Source organism: Labeo rohita, chromosome 8 (genome assembly GCF_022985175.1).
Source record: "Labeo rohita strain BAU-BD-2019 chromosome 8, IGBB_LRoh.1.0, whole genome shotgun sequence".
Classification (NCBI taxonomy): domain Eukaryota; kingdom Metazoa; phylum Chordata; class Actinopteri; order Cypriniformes; family Cyprinidae; genus Labeo; species Labeo rohita.
Genome location: NC_066876.1, coordinates 2,680,528 through 2,693,784, shown reverse-complemented (window position 1 = coordinate 2,693,784; position 13,257 = coordinate 2,680,528). Strand labels below are relative to the sequence as shown.

The window sequence follows — 13,257 nt, the reverse complement described above, 5'->3', positions numbered from 1 at the left end:
TGTAGAATAAGGCATTAATAAATGGCTAATATTCTAGTAATATGCATGCTAATAAGCAATTAGTTAAGAAACCATAAAAAATAAAGTGTTACCAAAATACTTTTATAACAATGCATTACAGGTTCTTGAGATCAGTGTATTAGTTTCTTTATAGCACCAAGGAGCACCAGTTCTCTTTTACATCATAGTATGATTCATAGTGTTCTGGAATTATTATAAGTCAAATAAACTTCTCAACAGGAAAAAAAAAACAATTATGTCTTTGGCAAACTCATAATTACAAGTTTGTCATTCAGAATTTTATGAAAGCTTCGACTAGTTCCACTTTACCTCTGTCATAAAAATGACAATGGTACATTTATCTGTTGCTCTTTATTAGGTCTTTAGGTCACACTTTATTTTAAGGTCCAGTTCTATTAACAAACCATTAACTATGGCTTTTGCCTCAATAAACTCTTAATTTGCTGCTCAGTCAGGTAGTTGTTAAGCCAAGGTATAAGGTAGGATTAGTGATGTGCTTCATAAGTACTAATTAACAGGTAATATGTTAAAATTAGGCATGCTAATAAGTTAATAGTGATAATTGTTCCCTATACTAAAGTGTTACCGGTCTTTAATATAGAGAACACAGAGGTGAATAAATGTGATAAACAACAACAGAGTCATCTTACAGTGCCTATAGAAAATCATCATACCCCTTTGAAAGAGTTTATTTGTCGTACACATGCAAAAAAAAAGCTTTTACAGATTTGTTTGCAACTTTTACTTCACAACATCAAAATGAAAGAAAAAGCAACAGTTGGATTTGTGGATGGACTTGAAGAGATCAGTCCGTTCCACTCAGCACAGAATTTGACTGAACTTGAGTAATGCTTCAAGGAGGAATGCAAATATTCTCCAGTCTAGGTGTGCAAAGCTAGTACAGACATAAGCAAAAAGATTAATGACTGCAAGTAAACCAAAACACGTCTCTACGAAGTATTAAATGAGGGGACTGATGATTTTTCCAGCTCTTTTATTCTAGTTTTTCAGGTGTTTTCAAAACTATTTTTTAGAACTGTTGCTTTTTCTTTCATTAGGTTAATGTTGTAAAGTTTTTTTGGAACTGGTTTTGATTTCAGGCTGTATGACAAAGTAACTCTTTCAAAGGGGTATGATGATTTTCTATATTGTATTTATCATGCTTGTAATGGTTACTAAATATTGGAATAAATAATTTACATAAGCAACCACACACTGTCAGAGTTCTTGTCCTAATCTGTTTCTTGAAATGATTGGTCAGTAAATTAAAGTAGATAAAATGATTTGAAAACTCCTCTGTCATTTCCTCAGTTATGTAACGTTTAATAAATTGTGCTATTGTATTTCAGCACCAAAAGCTGAGTTACACAAGCCTCACACTGGACTGCCTGAATTATCCTGGACAATGGATTTGATGCCAGATCACCGAGCTGCACTCTTATAATGCTCCAAACTAAATCTAACTTTGTTCTGGATTATTTCATTATTTTTTCTAGCCATAGAGGTTATATTTTGGGATACTGATCCATATTTTAATGTATCCATCTCCATAATTATAACTGGTAATAATTTCAATTCTTTTTTTAATACAGAAATCATTTCTCTCAATGTGCCACACCTAATTTGACCATTTGGATTTTGGTGTCTATGGATAATCATTAGTTTCTAGTGCAAACACTGTTGCATCTCAAGATCAAAGGTTACAAGTAGACAAAATCCTTTTAATTTCTCAGAATTACCACTAAGAACATACAGCTCAAAACAAGCTCATAAGTAAAACATTACAATAATAACAATGTTCTTGACAGGCTTCAAGATATTCGCCCTCATATTTTAAGACCCTTTCAAGTCGTGGTAAGAATTCAATTCGTGAAAGTAAGGGAGCGTGACCTACATTGTTCCCCGCTGTGCTGCTGTTAGAGAAGACGGTTGTGTAGCCTTTACTTTGAGGTGTTGGCTTCAGACTCTTCCCAGCTTTAATTTCGGCCAGAAGCTCAGAATTATCTCCAGTGGGGGACATCATGTTGAAGGATTTATTGCCTGAGATAAAGACAGAAGGAAACTGAGCCACGATAGATGGAGGCATGAAGAGAAAGAGAGAGACACACCGGACAAGCTTCTCCTCTAAATATTTAATTCAAAAGCCCAGACGGCTAAACCAATGTCTAAAGCAGTCACTAACTCATGTGCTTGTACTAAATAGTTACTAATGAAATGAATCCACTCACTGAATGAAGTATAAATATACATAGAAAAGACTAAGGTAAAGCTCAATGTGAAGAAAAATGAACAAGGAAAAAAAAAGATCAGGCCTTTGTTGAAGTTTCAACCACCAAAATGATTTAAAATCTGACAATATATATATGTATAATACAATACAATAATATTTATAATTCTTTACAGCAATTTTGGTTTGGCTGGCGAATGAGGACAAATGCGATTTTATGACTTACGATGTAAAAATATGGAACTTATTCAATTAAAGATTGTTATATAACATAATCTACTTGACCAAAAGTGGCCTCTGCTCTTTAAGTTTTAGTCCCATAATACATTACAGTGCCAGGAAACAAAAGCTTGTTGTACCCAGAGTCTAATAACAATCTCTAAACAATCTACACATTCATTTTGCTGTTAACACGGTATACGAATTTAATAAAAAATATTTAAATAAAGGCAAAAACACTGAGATACGTTTATAACCAGAATGTTTAATCCAAAAGTAGAGCACAAAAGTATTTCTGAATGCTGACAGGTATAAATAGAGGATAAATCTACCCCACAGAAAATAAATTAAAACAAATATGAATCTAAATGATATAACTGACAACCACTTAACATTTCTTTTCTACTTAAACATGTAAATTGAAATAAACTAAATGTTATTTCTAAAGAAATAATATAAACAATCAAACCTGCTGTTTTTGATTTAAACCTCCAGAGTATCTCGTAACAGACGTGCTATTGTTTTGTCATGCTGTTTTCATGAAAAAGTCTTCTCAGACCGAGAGAAGCAGTTTAGATCTACAAAGCCTCCTCTCCTCCCGCAGGAACAAAAACCACTGCGTTCGCTTACTGCCGGTGGCTCATCACAGTTGGGGGAAGTCTGAACGGATCAGCGGTAATCAACTCTGACAAGAGACGGCTGCCAAATTGGAGCTGGATTTGAAGTCCACTCACTGACCTTACGTCCTCTCCTCACTCTCACTGACCCTCCTCCTCACTTACACTTCCTTCCTCCGTTCAGCCGTCCTCTAGCGCTAACTCTCCAACTGACGACCGGCTGACTGGATTAACAGAGTCTCACACATCACGCTGTTTGACACAGAAACGGCGAGCGACAGGCCCGAAAAAGACACTTTCTGTTGATGTTCTGTTTATAAGGCGCTTATAAATCCATTCATATCTACGAATGACAAACACATTCCTCGTTAAAAATAAGTAAATAAATAAACCAAACAGTATGTGACCCTGGACCACAAAAACTGTCCTAAGTAGCACAGGTATATTTGTAGCAATAGCCAAAAATGCATTGTTTGGGTCAAAATTATAGATTTTTTTTTTTTTAATGTAAAAAATTATTAGGATATTAAGTAAAGATCATGTTCCATGAAGATATTTTGTAAACTTCCTACCATAAATATATCAAAACTTAATTTTTGAGTAGTAATATGCATTGCTAAGAACTTCATTTAGACAAATTTAAAGGCGATTTTCTCAGTATTTTGATTTGTCAGATTCCAGATATTTAAATAATTGTATCTTGGACAAATATTGTCCTATCCTAACATATCCTAACCATACATCAATGGAAAAGCTTATTTATTTAGCTTTCAGATGATGTCCAGGGTCACATATACGACCTCTTAGCTGGTTAAAACCGGCCTATTTGGTCTCTTCAGATTGCCAAAACCCCTTTAAAACCAACAAGCAAAACCAGCCAGGAAAAAAAAAAATAAATAAATAAATAAATAAATAAAGGGACATAATAAAATGCAACTAACCATATAATCTTGCATAGTTACAGTAGCAAAACTATGTTTAACCACTCTTTTAAGGAATGTGTGTATAAACTCTGCAGTAATTTGTAACAAATGAACTGTAACTTGGTAGAAACAGTCACACTTTAGTTTGGAAATTCTCACTATTAACTAATTATTAACTACTAACTCCAAATTAGCTGCTTATTTATAGTTAGTAAGGTAGTAGTAGTTTAGGTATGGGGTGGGATTAAGGGATGTAGAATATGGTTAGGCAGAACAAGACATTAATATGTGCTTTATAATTACGAATAAACAGCCAATTTGCTAGTAATATGCATGCTGATAAGCAACTAGTTAATAGTGAGTAGTAGTCCCTGAAAAAGGATGTTACTGTAGAAACTAGACAAATTAGACAGAGGCTGGTTGTGTGACATGCCCTAGTTCTCAAAAAACTTTTCCACAATAAGAAAATATTGCCTAGATTACAATTTCACACAATGACAATTCTGCAACTGTGTGGGGTCACCAAATGAAGTCCAGTACAAAAATAAATAAATAAATAAAAACTAGCTGAGAACTACTGATGATGTTTGTGAATCTGTTCAAGCTGTTCTTCACAATAAACTCTGAAGAGTCTAAAGACATCATTCTGCATTTCAAACGTAATTTGAAATGTTTTATACAATACATTTCAGAGTAAATAAACAATGAAAGAAATGATCAAAAAGTTGAAAACATCAAGACGTAATTGATCATATTTTTAGATATTTTGTCCAGCAATTCCTATAACTACTCAAATGAAATCATCATAGAGCTTAATGCAAACACACCATACGTTACCTTCAACCTTGACTTGGCAAATCTTCATTTATGACCTGTAGCTAAATATCACTTAACTTAACTTAAACAAAGGCAATCAGAAGAACTTGTGCCTGAACATGAGCAGAAATAAAGAGGATCAGGATGTTCACAATAGCTGTGCATAGTGAGGAATGATGTGGCGTAGGTAGAAGGTGGTGCGTTGACGGCAGGGCAAGTCAATATAAGGCCGCCCACTGTTTGCGCACCTTTATACTCCTTTATTACAGCATGACTCACCACGTAGACCAATGTCAAAACATGGCAGCTTAATAGATGTACTGCTCGTAAATTCAACAGTTTAATCAAAACTGTAAATGGTTTGAATGAGTCAACATGAAATCAAAATTCACCATATTTACTTAATCGTATTGTAGATGATTCATCAGTGCATTGTATTTCATAAAATTATCTTCATGAACTTTCATCAAAATATAACAACATTCTCTGTGTCTGAAATAACTTTCCTTTACTTTCTGATGTCATCAAGACCTCTTAGTTGTCAACCAACCACCTGGCTTCATTCTGATGTGACTATTTACACTCATTTACGAAATGGAAATGTTCCAGTCGCACAGCTTTTTTTTTTAATCATGTTTTGGGGTTAATGCAGTAATTTGAGTTATGTAACCAGATTACATTTTTCAAGTGACTAGTATAGTAATGCATTACTTTTAAATTAATTAGAAAATATTTGAGTTACTTTTTCAAATGAGTAACGCAAGTTACTTTGTCCTCCTATTTATTCACACCTCTCCTGTCTCCGTGTTGAGAGAAATCAGGAGTGAGATGCAGACGTTCTTCCTTCAGCCTTCACTTTTGGTGCAAAAGGGCCATTACAATTGCCAAAAACACAACTTTGGGTTGTTGTTATTAAAAATAAATGAACAAGCCTAACTCAGGTGACAAAAAGTAACACAAAAGTAACGTAATGCATTACTTTCCATAAAAAAGTAACTAACACAGTTAGTTACTTTTTATAGAGTAATGCAAAATTGTAATGCATTACTTTTAAAAATTACGTTCCCCAACACTGTCAGAAATACATCAGTAAAATGGGTTGTGAATGACATTTCATGTTGACTGTATTTGTGGTAAAGTGGTTCAGGCCACAAAACAACCTCACTCGCTGTACAATTTCATCAATCAATGTAGCTACGCTACATATACATCCACAGCTGATGTGCCAGAGTCCCCACAGCATCTGGGAATTCTGTGGGCTGATCAACACTGCGATCATAAAAAAAACAACAAATAATCACACTGGGTGCTGTGGTTTCTTTGGCTATCTGAAGTGAGAAGAAAGTTCATGGCAATACTGAAAATTATAGATTTACTTCAGCTTGTGGTCCAGTAGCCAAATAAACAACGCACTCAATTCCGTCGATGAAGGCAAAAGAGAAGTACAGAAAGAGACACATAAATACAAACACACACACACACACATACTGAGGCTGGGGAAAGATACTTACTCTTCCTCTGTCGAAGTGTTTCTGGAGCAGGGGTGACAGAGGGAGACAGATGTGTAGAGGAGAGATCCCCTTCTTTAGAACGATTGCGTCATGAAAAGAGAAGAAGATGGAAAGCCAGAAGGCACAGCAAAGTGTCCATGCAAAGCAGAGAGAGACAGATCCAGGCAGACAGGTGTTCAGTGAGACAGGTGTGGTGAAGACAGACGCAGAGGATGAGAGGATGACAAATACAGGAAGGAAAGAGAGGAGATGAACAAACAAAAAAAAAAACCAAACACAATGAAACACAATATTGTTTTGGCAGCCTGTTTGACTTTTTACTACATACAACCATGTAGTTGTGCTTTTTTTCGTTTTTGAGCTTGTGGTCAAGGATGATTTATAGGTAACTCAGAGTCGTATGTTTGTCCTGAAAATGTTTTCAAAACCGGTAAAAAATGAACCAAGGAAATTAAACACTAGGGCCTGGTTTCACAGACAAGGCTTAGACTAAACCAGGATTAGGCCATAGTTCAGTTAGGAAAATTAAGTAATTTTTATGAATGTGCCTTAGAAAAAAAAAAACATTACTGGTGTCCATCTTAATACAAAACAAAGGCACAGATATATTTTAAAAATCAGTCAGTGCAAGTTTCTTTCAGTTGAAATAGCTTAGACTTATATTTTAGTCTGGGACTAGGCTTAAAGGAGAAGTCCACTTCCAAAACAAAGATTCACATATAATGTACTCATCCCCTTGTCATCCAAGATATTCATGTCTTTCTTTCTTCAGTCGTAAAGAATTTATGTTTTTTGAGGAAAACATTTCAGGATTTTTCTCCATATAATGGACTGATATGGTGCCCCGATTTTGAACTTCCAAAATGCAGTTTAAATGTGGCTTCAAACGATCACAAATGCAGTTGTAAATGATCCCAGCCGAGGAAGAAGGGTCTTATCTAGTGAAACGATCGGTTATTTTCATAAAAATAATACAATTTATATACCTTTTAAATCTCAAACGCTCATCTTGTCTTTCTCTCCCTGAACTCTGTGTATTCTGGTTCAAGACAGTTAGTGTATGTCGAAAAACTCCAGTCGTATTTTCTCCCTCAACTTCAAAAATAATTTCAAAATCATCCTACATCACTGCAGAAGTACCAACACAGTCTTTGCAAAGTGAACATGCAAAGAAGATCAAACACCCTTAACAAAAAAGGTAAAACAGTGATACAGGACGATTTTGAAGTTGAGGGAGAACATGAGATGGGAGTTTTTCGACATACACTAACTGACATGAATCGGAAAAAACAGATAAGACGAGCGTTTGACATTAAAAAAAGTATATAAATTGTATTATTTTTATTAAAATAACCGATCGTTTCATTAGATAAGACCCTTCTTCCTCAGCTGGGATCGTTTACAACTGGATTTGTGATTGTTTGAAGCTGCATTTAAACTGCATTTTGGAAGTTCAAAATCGGGGCACCATATCAGTCCATTATATGGAGAAAAATCCTGAAATGTTTCCTCAAAAAACATAATTTCTTTACGACTGAAGAAAGAAAGACATGAACATCTTGAATGACAAGGGGGTGAGTACATTACATGTGAATCTTCATTTGGAAGTGAACTTCTCCCTTAAGCCTTGTCTGTGAAACCGGGGGTAGATTTTTTACATTGTCTAAAGTGCTTACTTATACAAAACTCACCTTTACACTGCTTATTTTGTTGCTAGGTATTTGTTATGCAGTTGCTAAGGTGTTCAGAGTTCTTTCAGTATGTGTAGGGTATTCCAGGTGGTCGCTAAGAATAGTTGCTAGAGTGTTGCTAGGTGGTTGCTATGGTGGTTTAAATATTTAAATGGACTTGCTAAGTGGTTAGTGGTGGTGGGCGCTTGCGAGCAACTAATTTTGTTCTTGATGCACTTTAATTGTGTGGAAGTAGTGCTGAAGTCCAAATAAAGATATACTTAAGTATATTTGATTGTTCTAAAACTGTTGCAAGTATACTTTGGGTACACTTTATTTTACATTTAAAGAATGATATTATTTAAAGATCATACAATCCTCATCAATAGGAACACTGAAACACATTTTAGGCTTAATATTAAGAAATGTGCATTGTGCACAATTAGTACTCCAAATAAAGATTAATTACAATTTTTATATTAGTAACTCTTGAGAGATATGTTTGTTAATAGACTTGAACTATACTTAGTATGCAACAAATGCATTTTAAATCTAATACTTTTTACTAGGGCTGTAAAAAAAAAAAAAAAAAAAAAAAAAAATTGCACACCTCTCAAGAATCTGCATTATAAGTACTACTACCAGTCAAAAGTTTGGAATAATTATGAATCTTTAATGTTGTTTTTTTAAATTGTTTTGATTATTTAAAACGTTTGAAAATCTCTTATGGTTACCAAGGCTGCATTCATTTGATAAAATATACAGTAAAAACAGTAAATGTTATGAAATATTCTTATTCTATTTAAATATATTTTAAAATGTAATTTATTAATCACATGATACTTTAGTGAGCAGAAAAGAATGTAAAAAAAATCATTAACCAGAACTTTTGACCGGTGTATAAGCTGTATCTATTTTTATCGTCTTAAATATGACAGATGAATTAAGAAGATGAATTTATGAAATTTAAGATTTCATGATAAAACACCTAAGACACCATTTTTTGCAACAGAAGAAGGCAATCAGTTTAAGAGTTTTGGGCTTTTGGGCAGTGTATTCACTGCTCTTGTTGTCACAGCAGATGCAAATGTGTTGTGTAATTCCACAGCCATCGAGTCGGTTTAAGCACTACATTTCCCTGACGTAACACTGAATTGTACAACACATCACGGATATTGTCTTGTCCCAAAGACATGTCAAGTGTCCCTTGGAGGAAGAACAATTAAGTAAATGGTAGAACACTAAACCCGATTCAAAGTAACAATAGCCCACGCGCATTAATTCGTAAACAGACTTTGGAATGAGCAGGCCGCCAGATCTCACCTTAACAGGCTGGAACTTCGCAAGATTTACCTTACGGCTCTTTCTAAGCCTTCCATCTTGTGCTCGCGGAGAGCACTCGGTGATATTGAGAGTTGGACTGAACATGGACAGGTCTACTGATATCCACAACATCTGCTTTAAATAAACGGTTTAGGATTGCAGACTAAACAGCATGAATATTTTACATTGGATGTTAGATTGGTTGCACATTCACCCATGACTGAAGATCTAAGCAAATACTGATACGTAAACCGAAGTTTGACACCAGTGCACTCACACTAGTATGTTAAATATTCTCCTATTAAATATTTAAAGACTTTAGATAAAAGAATATTTTCTGTATATAAGTGTATATAAATTACATTTTATGTTATGATAGAATATTAATAATTTACTATTTTTTTCAATCAAATAAATGCAATCTTTGTGAGCATAAGAAACTTTTTTTCAAGAACATAAAAAAATATTATTATTATTATTATTTCAAACTTTTGAGTGGCAGTGTATTGTGTGCAATCTGTCAATGCTGTGGCATAACACAGATGCATCTGTCATCACTTTGTGACACTAATACTCTGCCCTCCAGGGATAGGAGAAGATTAAAGGGGTCACACTATGAACAAAAGGTCAAATGAGTGAAAGGGTCAGATGCATAACCCCTAAGCATTGTTTCACAGGTGAACAGGTTAAATCGATTACAGCTTTACAAGACCTTTACTAGCTTTCTCACTGTTAACGGTTAAATTCATAAAGGTCATGCCAAATCTCAGTGCTGTTAGGTTAGCAGGTGTTCCTTCCCCATCAATGTACCCAGCTGTATCAGGTGGCAGATCACTGTCTACACTCCCATTAGTAGTCACCACATTGCACTGCTGCTCGTTATGCAACTTGATTTGCATAAAGCTGAGCCATGGTCAGCGTTGTTGCATCTCAAATGGTTTCTGTCACTCATGTCACCTCAAATCGCTAACTCTCTCCCTGCAAGGGTTTCAATCACTTTGCCACTGCAAATTGCTGTTAGTATGAATGCCACCTTAAAGGCACTGTAACAAAAAACACAGTCTGTTTTTAAGCTCTGTCTAACTGAACGGCAGCATAAACAGAGTAACCGCAAAAACTGGCTTGTACTGTGCATTTAAAGTATTTTGTTACTAATTTTAATGCTTGATCTCTTTAAACACTTCATACCACCATTTATTTCCTAGAGAGTGCAAAAGAGGTGCTTAAGCAGGACGTTCTGAATACTCACTGCTGGAGGAGGAAGACATGCGGCGCTGGCCAGGGGCCGGTGTGGCGGTGCTGGTGGTGGGTGGAGGAGGAGGAGGCAGCTCTGATGGAAGAGGAGGAGGAGGAGGAGGAGTTGGGATGAAGGTGCTGGCAGGTGGAGGAGGTGGTGGAGGAGGAAGAGGTAGATCCTCTGTGTTTCCCGTCCCGTTCTCAGGAGCAGGCGCTGTTTCTGCCGCTTCCTCCAACAGTGCAGAACCCTGTCGAGAAAACAGGTAAGAGTGCAGATGATATTGATATTAAAATATTTACTACTATTCCAACTTAAAGTGATAGATTACTCAACAATGAATATTCTCTCATCATTTACTCAACTTCATGCAATCCTGGATGTTTATGACTTCCTTTTTTTTAGATCAACACCATTTGTAGAGTTCACACAAAAACACCACATACAGCCATGACAATATAACAATATGATCTCAGTGGATGAATCATGGTCTTCTAAATTGAAATAAGTGTAAGAAAAATACCAATTTTATAAACTTAATAAACTTTTCCACTATAAATCATCACTTCAGACCAACTGCCGTAGTCGCATTTACGTGAGGGTTGAGAGTAAGCTTGACTTAAACATGCTTACTGTATGTCAAACTTCATAACATGCTTACATTTAAATTGTTGAAGGTTGTCTGGAAGCAATAATTTTCATTTCCAGAACAAAAATTTACAGATAATGTACTCACCCCCTTGTCATCCAAGATGTTCATGTCTTTTTTTCTTCAGTCATAAAGAAATTATGTTTTTTGAGGAAAAATTTTCAGGAATGTTTTGTGATGCATGCAAGTTTGAACTTCCAAAATGCAGCTTTAAGGGGCTCTAAATGATCCCAGCTGATGAAGAAGGGTCTTATCTAGCGAAACAATCTGTCATTTTCAAAACAAATTGAAAATTTCTATACTTTTTATCCTCAAATGCTTGTCTTGTCTAGCTCCACGTCATCTGCATTCCTGTTCAGTACAATTAGGGTATGTCGAAAAACTCCCATCTCATTTTCTCCTCCAGCTTAAAAAAACGCCCTACATCGCTTCAGAGGTACCGACCTAGTGTTTACAAAGTGAATGTGCAAGGAGGGTCAAACACCCTTTACAAAAAGGTAAAACAGCGATTTTGAAGTTGGAGGAGAAAATGAGATGGGAGTTTCTTAACACACCCTAACTGTATTGACCCGGATTGCACAGTTCACGCAGAGCTAGACAAGATTAGCGTTTGAGGTTAAAGTATATAAATTGTCAATTTTTTTAGAAAATAACCAATCATTTCGCTAGATAAGACTCCTCTTACTCAGCTGGGATCATTTAGAGCCTTTAAAGCTGCATTTAAACTGCATTTTGGAAGTTCAAACTCAGGGGCACAATTGAAGTCCATTATATGGAGAAAAATACTGAAATTTTTGTCTCGAAAAACATAATTTCTTTACGACTGAAGAAAGAAAGACATGAACATCTTGGATGACAACGGGGTGAGTATATTATCTGTAAATTTTTGTTCTGGAAATGAACTTCTCCTTTAACTTAGCATTGTTTTTGTACACATCCATAATTTAATTTCGGAAGACACTGATTCATCCACTGGGTTTGTCATGATGCCTGTATGTGCTTTTTTAAGGGACAGCATTCTGGTTCCCATTCACTTGCGTTATATGTGGATGCACAGGGACAGATTATTTTTCTAAGGAAAAAAGAACCTAAACATTTGTGTTCATCTTATGAAGCAAATTTATATGTGGGTGAGTAAATGATAAGATAGTTAAGTCATATTTGGGAGAAAATTCCCTTTTAAGCAAGTAGGCTAATTGCACAACCATTTTCCCTGAAAACACTGTGTAACTGTGGCTCAGTTTGTGGAAGGAATAGCTATTTGTCCAATCAATAGCTGATTGGGCAAAATGTTTGAGAAATTTGTTAAATAAAGAACATTACTTTTTGCATTTCAATGGCATAGAAACTATTTTTTATAAAGTCTGAAAAACCTGTTGTACGCAATCTACCACTGTAATAAAATCTACAGAGCTTTGATCATACATCTAAGCATTTAAATATCTTACTAAGACATATTATATTATATTATTGTATTAATTATATTATAATTATTTTTTGCAGTCGGTTATAAAGATCTCATTAATTTATAAGTTATCAGAATTTCATCTTAACTTTTTGGTCATATTAATATCAGCAACTGCTCTATATTGCATCTGAATAAATCCTATTTTTAAAATGATTTGTTTCATTTAAAAAAAAAAGTAGATTTCTTTCTGATTATAATTTCATATTGTGTTTTACAGGCATAAGGTCAATTAAAAAAAATGTTGGACACTAAAATGATCATAGACAGAATATAACAAATACACTTCCCCAAAACACTTAATCTGGCCAACAAACCTCCCACTGCACCCCACCATATGCACTGCAGCTGGTAATGAATACATAATTAGATCTAACTGAGTGGTTTCCTGGAATGAAAAGACATCTGCTAAGCTAAGATCCACAATCCTTCACACTCAGCATCTCCAGAGACCACCCGCCCGCCCCTACAACTGACACCGAGTAAACAAGCCCTGACCTTTCACCCCACACACCCCCACCTCCTGGACGCGTGCCACGCACGTGCCCGTCATCCCCTCCTCTTCTCCTCCTCATCACTATC

General features: G+C 35.3%; 1 protein-coding gene across 10 annotated transcripts in view; it reads right to left on the bottom strand.

Moving 5' to 3' along the window:
- The window catches only part of espn (espin), a 69,996-nt gene that overhangs the window by 14,168 nt on the left and 42,571 nt on the right, over positions 1-13,257 (bottom strand). For 6 of the 10 annotated variants that reach the window (XM_051116397.1, XM_051116400.1, XM_051116401.1 and 3 more), the window contains 3 exons: positions 10,577-10,811; positions 6,335-6,406; positions 1,916-2,061 (listed from right to left, as the gene is read on the bottom strand). In XM_051116397.1, coding sequence (XP_050972354.1) covers positions 1,916-2,061; positions 6,335-6,406; positions 10,577-10,811 — 453 coding nt within the window. The remainder of the gene's footprint in view (positions 1-1,915; positions 2,062-6,334; positions 6,407-10,576; positions 10,812-13,257) is intronic. The other 4 variants (XM_051116402.1, XM_051116406.1, XM_051116404.1 and 1 more) reach the window with 1 other exon arrangement.